The sequence below is a fragment of the Geospiza fortis genome, unplaced genomic scaffold, assembly GCF_000277835.1.
Source record: "Geospiza fortis unplaced genomic scaffold, GeoFor_1.0 scaffold70, whole genome shotgun sequence".
Taxonomy (NCBI): domain Eukaryota; kingdom Metazoa; phylum Chordata; class Aves; order Passeriformes; family Thraupidae; genus Geospiza; species Geospiza fortis.
In genome coordinates, this window is record NW_005054317.1 from 6,516,810 (window position 1) to 6,525,087 (window position 8,278).

The 8,278-nt window shown below is 54.1% G+C and overlaps 1 protein-coding gene across 1 annotated transcript; it reads left to right on the forward strand.

Annotated features, from left to right (window-relative positions):
* Nucleotide 1: 1 nt before the first annotated feature.
* KLHDC8B (kelch domain containing 8B) lies at nucleotides 2-3,194 on the forward strand (the record flags this gene model as incomplete). The annotated part of the gene is made up of 5 exons (XM_031056322.1): nucleotides 2-278; nucleotides 824-988; nucleotides 1,190-1,414; nucleotides 1,660-1,761; nucleotides 2,560-3,194. Coding segments are annotated over 5 exons (966 nt in total), but the record flags the coding sequence as incomplete, so codon positions are not given.
* Between the last annotated feature and the right edge of the window lie 5,084 nt (nucleotides 3,195-8,278).

Below are 8,278 nucleotides of genomic sequence, written 5' to 3' on the forward strand. Positions count from 1 at the left end.
CTTCGTGCTGGGCGGCTGCGGGGGCGGTGGGCGAGCCCTGGGAACTGCTGAGGTGCTCGACCTCCAAGCACAGCGCTGGACCACGCTCCCACCATTGCCCACGCCGCGGGCTGGCGCTGCCGTCCTCGCCCTGGGCAAGCAGATCTTGTTGGTGGGCGGTGTGGATGCGGCACAGAGCCCCCTCGCCTCCGTTGAGGTCTACCACGTGGATGAGGGCAAATGGGAGAAGAAGGCGGCATTGGCTCAGCCCTCCATGGGCATCTCAGCTGTGCAGAGAGGTGAGGGATAGGAACATCTCTGACTCTTGCCGAAAGTTTGCTAAGCATCCTTGGAGTCTTGGTACAGCACAGCATGCCAGGAGCCAGGGTTGGTCCCTGTATGTGGTGCCCATGTCTGCTCCCTGGACAGGGATGCTGTGGCATGGACCAGGCTGCAGCGTGGTGGGCAGGACAGAGGAGATGTCAGGACAGTGGTGGGAGCGGGCAGGGGTGCCGGCCGCACTGGAAGCAGGATTTGGCAGTATGGCTGTGTTGCCATGGTGTCTCCAGGGAGATGTTACTGCCGAGAATAATTAGAGAATGGCCCTGTGCTCTTGTCTGTGCCTGATGGATGGGATGGAGAGGGGGGTGAGAGGGTCCCAGTGCAGCCAGGGCATTGCCAGGCTCAGGCCTGGCTGTACTCACTGTCCCATGGCTGCCCTGGAGCAGTGTCTGGCTGTGGGGCTCAGCAGTACTGCTGCTGCCTGCCCTGGAGGGCATGAGGGGACTCCCAGCCTTCGGTGCTGCCCACAGATCCCCGTGCCTCACTGCTGCCTCTTTTCCAGATGGGGCTGTCTACGCACTGGGGGGAATGGGTGCGGACACCTCTCCCCAGGCTCTGGTCCGTGTCTATGAGCCAGCAAAGGACCACTGGCAGCCCCTACCCTCCATGCCCACACCGTGTTATGGGGCCTCTGCCTTCCTGCAGGGAAACAAGATCTTCATCCTGGGTAGGTGCTGCTGGGGCAAACCGAGCATCCCCTGTGCCTCTACCCTCTTCTTCCTCTGTTCCCAGGTCAGAGAATGACCTGGTGCACCCATGGGTGGCTCCATGGTGCCCAGCACTGCAGCCAGCAGGCCCCATCCTGCTTGCTGAGCACACCAATAGTGCCAGGTTGGGGCACTGGCAGCTACATCTCCTCTGTGCATAGGAGGCCGGCAAGGCAAGCTGCCTGTCACCGCCTTCGAGGCTTTTGACCTGGAGACAAGGAGCTGGACACGCTACCCCAGCGTGCCCAGCCGCCGCGCCTTCGCCGCCTGTGCAATGGCTGATGGAGTAGTCTTCAGCCTCGGTGGGCTGCAGCAGCCAGGGCCCCACAACTTCTATTCCCGTCCCCATTTTGTCAACACCGTGGAGATGTTTGATCCTGCGCAGGGTGAGCTCCATGTCTCTGGGTGAGGTGGGAGCATCTTCTGTGGGTCTGGGATGATTCTGTCTGGGTTGGTGAGAGGTGTCTGTGCCTGAGGGACGTGATTATATGGGCTCTGAACATCAGCCCCTTGTACCCATGGTGAATCCTGTGCTCTCTGGTCCCAGGGAGTGATTAACCTGTGGGTGTTCTGGCCTTGGTGTATAGAGGGGAAACCCCAGCGGGCAATGCTCACTCCCTCTCATACCCAGGTGTGTGGAGAAAGCCAAACCGCACCATCCGTATGAAAGAGAAGAGAGCTGACTTCGTGGCTGGATGCCTGGGAGGAAGAGTGGTGGCTGTGGGTGGCCTCGGTAATGCTGGGGATGGGCGTGTGGCCGTGTTCCCATCCCCATTCTTTGGGGCACATCAGTGATCTGCATGGCAGTGGGGAGGTTGACTGTGCAAAGCCAGGGGGTTACTGCAACACTGTCTGCAGCAACATCTCTCCATGCTCTCACAAGTGCTGGGGAGACCCTACTGCCCTGTTCCACTGGCTGACCCACTGTGTCCCTTGCCCCTTTCACTCCCCAGTCAGGCTTTTCCCTGCTCATGTGCCGTGTTCTGGGCTCACACAGTCCAGTGGTGGCTCAGCTCCGCTGTGCAGGGTTGCAGGGCTGCATCCCTCTCCCAAGAGAGCTGGGGAAAGGTTAGAGCTGTCACTCAGCAGAGGGCATACAGCAGGAAGGGCTGCCTGGGGAGCCTGGTGCCAGCGACAGCACTGCCAGCCCTGCAGTGAGAGCTGCCAGACCCCCAAGATCACTGTGGGAATAGGGAATGGTGCTGGCTGCATCCCTGCAGTGTGGCATTGCTCCTGAGTCCTGCTGCAGCTGGAGCTGCCTTATCCCTGCAGACTGCTGGCATGGGGAGGGAGGGAGGGTGAGGAGTGGTTGAGGGGGCAGAGCCAGCAGGTGTGGCATTAGTGCCAGCAGCCATCCCTGTGGGGACTCTGCTAATCCTCTTGTGCCCCCACTAATTGCCCCTGGGATCTCAAAGCCTGTGCAGCTCAGGGCTCCTGTTGAGGCATCAAAGGGATGTGGAGGGGGAAAGGCAGAGCCTGGGGTGAGGGGCAGGGAGTTGCACAGAGGCTGATGTGGTTCTGTCTTCCACAGGGAACCAGTCCTGCCCACTGGACTCGGTGGAAGGGTTCAGCCTCTCACAGAAGAAGTGGGAGCCGCTGCCCCCCATGCCCACTGGCCGCTGCTCCTGCTCCAGCTGCCCAGCACCCAGCCTGCTCTTCATCATCGGCGGTGTGGCCCAGGGTCCCAGTGGCGCTGTTGAGGCTCTGTGCCTGCGTGATGTGCCCTGAGTGGGACCCCGGGGACCAGCCCTGGCCAAGCACCAAGTGCCTGAAGACGGGGACAGGGTGTGTGAGTACCCATGTGTTCACCCAGGGTGACCTGGCTCCAGGAAGCCTCTGTCCCATGATGCCAGGCATCAGAGCAGCTGTGGTTGTGGGAACTCCCAGCTCCTGCAGCGCTGTGGCAATGAAGCCCAGGGCAAACTCCTGCCTGGTGGGATGGCCATCGCCAGCAGCGTGGAGGGAGCAGCGGTGGCAGGACTGCCGCTGGCCTCACTGCCCTGTCCGGCCCCATCTGTGCCACGGCGTATCTGTGCCGTGTGTGTAGCAGTGAGTGCTGTGTCGTCGTAGACCCAGTTGATGTCTCATGTAGCACAGAGGTGCCCTGTAGCTCAGTGCCTGGGAGGTGATGTAGCACCTCAAATAAATGAAACATGTGGAGTTTTATCCCACTGGAGTCATGTCGTCTCTGGTTATCCTACTCCAGGCAGACACATGCTGCAGCCTGTCAGGAAAACCCCTCCCAAGACAGAGTTCAGTGACCCCATATGGTGGAGCAAGGGTAACTATTGTTCTCCCCACCTCCAGGGTGAGCAGAGCAATGTGATGTAGAGATCCAGTCCCTGTTTGGAGAGGGGGAGCTAAGCAGTGGCTGTCCTGCCTTGGCACAGTCTTATTCCTGGTTGGCCTCCTGTGGGTGAAGAGGCTGTGGGGAGATGAGGGCAGCAGCAGAGGAGGGACTTATTTGAAGGTACCCAGGGTATGAGAGAGGCAGGGAATGTTGAGGGCTGCCAGGATGCTGAGGAGAAAGAAGAGATGCCTAATGTCAGGGCTCATGGGCCCTATCCAGCACCACAGCCCCAACTCAAAGGATGAACCATGGCTGGTGTGGGAGAGAGCTGAGCCCAACTGTGTCCGGCTTCTGTAGGCAGGAGCACTGCAATCTTGCTTACTGGCAACCAGGAAGGGAATGTAAGCTCCATACGGGTGGTGTCTGTGGGTGGTGTTTAGGGGTGCCCTGCGAGATCAAGGGAGGTGACACTTGAATTACCCAGTGCTATGGGCTCACCTGAGCCTTGCTGCTCTTGGCTTTACACAGAGTCCCACACCCAAAGCAGAAAGCAGGTGAGGGATTTGGTCCTTCATTGGTACATTAGAAAGATCTCACAAGTCTGGGTAAATATCAAGTACAGATGCCTGACCTTTCAGAGAAGACAGCCAGCTTGAGCCTTGGGTGGGCTGCAAGGCTGTAGAGACAGGAGACTGAATCCCATCAGAGAGTGGCAGCGTCCAACACACTGCTGGAGCAGGCTGTGCCATGTCCTGGGGGCATCACAGCATGGGAAAAGTTGGAAATTATTCATAAAAGAGCATTCAGAAGGCATTTTCATGTTGCTGCTCCATTGCCTCTTGTGCCCACCTGGCACAGTGACTGCAGGGTCTGTCCTGATGCACTGTATGTCTGTTTGCCTTTGATTTGGGAAGAACAACTTGGGATACCTAAGCTGGTGGTACCTCAGCTGGAAGCATCCCTGCATCTGCCTCTGGAGTTGCCATAGAAACCACAGTTGTGCCAGAGCCAGCATCAACACTGAGCCCCAAATTAGAGCTGGGAGGATGCACTGGCAGCTGGGGAGGAGGTCAGTGGTTTGTGCTGTGACTGGGGGATGGACAGAGGGACACTTCCTCTGAGCGCAGTGTGCTCCAGCCTTCTATGAGTATTTCACAGCACTCCCTAGTCTGTGCTCAAACCCTGGTGGGCTTGTCCTTCTCAGAGTCCTGGAAGGTGATAGACCCCTTGCTGCCACTATTGTATGTCTCCCCACCTTCACAGTTCTTTCCAGAATCCACCAAAGCATGTAATAATTCCAATCCTGCTAAACCTTTAATCATGGGGGACCCTAAATCATGGAGCTGCAGTCACACAAGCCTGATTAATAAGCTTTTCCCGCAGGAGCGTTGCATGAGTGGGATAAATCAAGATGCTGAGTCACTGGCAAATTGACATCCCTATGTGCCAACTTCACAAGCTCCCTGCTGCTGATGGGGTGCCCAAGGCTACTTTTCCAAATTCAAGGCGGTAGCAGCTGCATGAACCAGAGGATGCTGGAGGGGGAAGCTGGAGCTCAGGAGTGCCTCACTGTTGTGTTTCCAGCAGTGAGGCTGAGGATCCCTGCCCCACAGACGTTTGCCCCTCTGTCAGCAGCACTTTGCCTCCTGCACACAGGTTCCTGGCACATTGACCTACCAGAGTGCCTTTTGTCTTGGCTCCTTCACCTGAGTTCAACAGGAATCTGTGACCTCTTATTAAGTGTGGAATTGTCATTCTTTTCTATCTCTGCTTTTGAGACCAGAATCCCGTTTGAATGAGGATAGAAAAGTTACCAGGAAAATGTTCAAGGACATCTCAGGAATGGAGCGATGAGGTTCCTGACCACTTTTGCAGACTGACATGTTATTAACTGAGGAACTCGTGAATTTCTAATGAGGTGTGCTATGAAGCCAAAAAAGTTGAGGAATGTACCAAGTATAACGCTATCTATCTCCTGGAAGCTTCTGCTAATTTTTACTAAAGGGAAGACTACAAGGTATCTTGCTACCCTCCCTAATTCTAGAAGCACAGACTGTTATTTCAGATATAAGGAGAGCTATGAGCTAGTGCCTGGCAACGTGGTTCATCTCCCCAGAGCGTGTTATGGACGGGGGAGATGGAAATGGAAGTAGCTGTCAGACCTATAATTAAAAAAATGTGTTCCCATATTGAAATTTCTTTCTGTTGTCAGGAGAGATGGAAATACAAAAATCTCATTTATCTTATTCCACAAACTTGCTAGACGTTCATACCAGAAGGCTCCAGCCACATCAGAAATAGGAATAGCTCTTTCTAAGTACCTAAAATAACATGTTGAGCCTTATCACCAGTGCACACAGCACCAGCAATTCCTCTTCTAATGGCAGTGGAAGCACTGCAAATGGGTACAGGACTCTACAGTCTCTTCTGCAGGGAGATCTGGGCCAACTTTTCAATCGTGAGCAATAAAATGCTGGAAAATCACTGTTTATGATGCAGGACCATATAGGGCCTGGATGCACAGCAAGGCTCTTGGCAGCAGTGCCATGTACTTGCCTGTACAACAGAGCTGTAGGCAGTTCAGGAGCAGAACAAGGCTTTTATTTACTTAAAAATCACAATAAACATTAACATTTCCATCAGCTTGGCACTCTGGAGGAAGGTTTGCCTTCCAGCCCATGGCTGCCTTGGGCAGCCCAGCCACTACCCTATCCCTGAAGTAGGAACACGGTCCAAGCTGCAACTCCCTACTCTGGTCCTGGAAAATCAACACATCAGAGTCTCCTCATTGCGCTGGGAGGTATCAAACTGCCTTGATTAATCCAAGCTATTTAAACCAACCCTAATGCTGTAATGTCAAGCAAAGCAATGCAGTAAAATCACTCCAATAAGTTTTTTTTTTTATGGGTAAAAGACCAGAATTTTATTTTTTTATCTAAAGTGAAAGCTTTATCTACATGGGATTTGATTAGGAAACCAGATACATAAATCAAGAAAGCCATTATTTTGACACCCCTGAGCTCTGGGCTGCCTTTAATACTAAAGGCAGAAGAGAATAAAGGGGAATGTAAGTAATTCCCCTGATCTATCCATGAATTAATGTCAACCTTATTCCTCCAGTGGTTTAGTGCTTATGGAGTATCTTCAGAGCCAGGAGACAAACATTTTAACTAGTATTGAAATAGTTTTGAATTAAAGGAGGAAAAAATAGGCAAGCAAGCATGCCTGTTCTACATTCCTAAACATGGGTGTTATGGAACCACAAGGCAAAAAAATCCAGTAAAACCATATTTGAGAATGTTTCTTTGGGGAATGTTTAGATGGTGGTTATTTTTGTCATATTATTGATGGATGAAATTAAATCCTTCTGCATTTCTGCCAGAGGTATTTACATAAGAGACCACACAGCCTCTGGAAATAAAGGAAATGGGTGCTGTGGCTGCCATGCTCCCATGGGAGCAGCTCTCAGTGTGCTAGGTTCCAAGCTTTCGGCTTTCTCATCCTCCCAGTGTCCTGTGATGACCCCCTGTGCCTGGGGCTGTGCTTCCAGGTGAGGAGCAAGGGCTGGCATGCAGAGCGACTGGAGCTGGGGCTGATCCTGGGTCCACGGCCACAGGGTGAGATCCAGGGACCCTCAGCCCTGAGGTGACCACAGGGACCCTCATCTCCAGGGAAGGAGCCAGGGACACTCAGTTCCAGGGTGACCCCAGAGACCCCCAGAGGACCCTGAGGCATCTCAAGCCTAAGGGTGAGGCCCAGAGGTCTCCAGCCTTGAGGCGAAATCCAGGGACCCTCAGCCCCAAACTGATCCCAGGGACCTCGAGCCTTGAGGTGAAATCCAGGGACCCTCAGCCCCAAACTGATCCCAGGGACCACCAGCCCTGGGACAAGACCCAGGGACCCCCATAGGGCCCCCAGGCCTCTCCAGCCTCAGAGTGTGATCCAGAAACTCTGAGTTTGGGGTGACCCCAAGGACCCTCAGGCCTAGATTGACCCCAGGGACCCTCAGCCCTGGGGTGAGACCCAGGGACTGCCCCAGGCCCCTGGGGCCCCTCAGGCCCCACAGGTGGGCAGGCCCAGTGCTTGGCTGCATCCCAGGCCTGTGGAGGGCCTTAGGCCAGGCCTGCCCTGGGCCTGCAGGGCCGTGCCCCCCTGGGCTGTCCCCACAGCCACAGGACACAGGTGATGCTGCCCTGAGTGGGACTGGTCATCTTCTTCCATCTCCCTCCTCCCTGCAAGGCACTGTGGCACCATGACCGCTGCTGGTGGGGAGAGGCCGTGAGGGCCATGGTGCTGTTTGGGGGCTCCCTGCCAGGGTGTCAGCCCTGAGGACAACATGAACTTCAACGTCTGGAACATCAAGGAGATGCTGAGCACACCAACAGCCCTTGGGTGAGTGTGGGAGGGGGGAGATGGAGAAGTGATGGGCTGTAAAACAAAACACTTGGCAGGGGTGATGACAGGCAAGGTTAAACATGTCCGGAACTGATCTGTGGCTAATTAGGAAAGTCTAATGGAAATTCATTAGCCTGCCCTGGGATCCTGTTTATGCCCCCAGCCTGCCAACACTGCCATAGATCCACCATTGGTGGGAATCTAAAAATCAGCATTGTCTGGAAGCTGGACCCTTGTCCATTCGGGTGTATTTGGGGAAGCCCTGTGAGCTGTGCTTATCTCATTAGATAAGTCAAGCGTTCCTCTTGCCTGTGCAGAGGGCAGATAGAACGAATCGTGATGTGCAGTATTATTGCACATTATGTAACTCAAAAATTATTCCATATCCTGCATTTATACACATGGCTTGTTTTTTCTCAGCAGAAGCCAAAGAGCAGCTAGAGCTCTGCACATCTACAATCTACAATGAAACAACAAATATTCAGATATAAACATCTGGAGGGCAAATATGTAAGACAAGCTGCAATTTGTACTTCAGAGCATCCTTTGTATCACATGGCTAAAA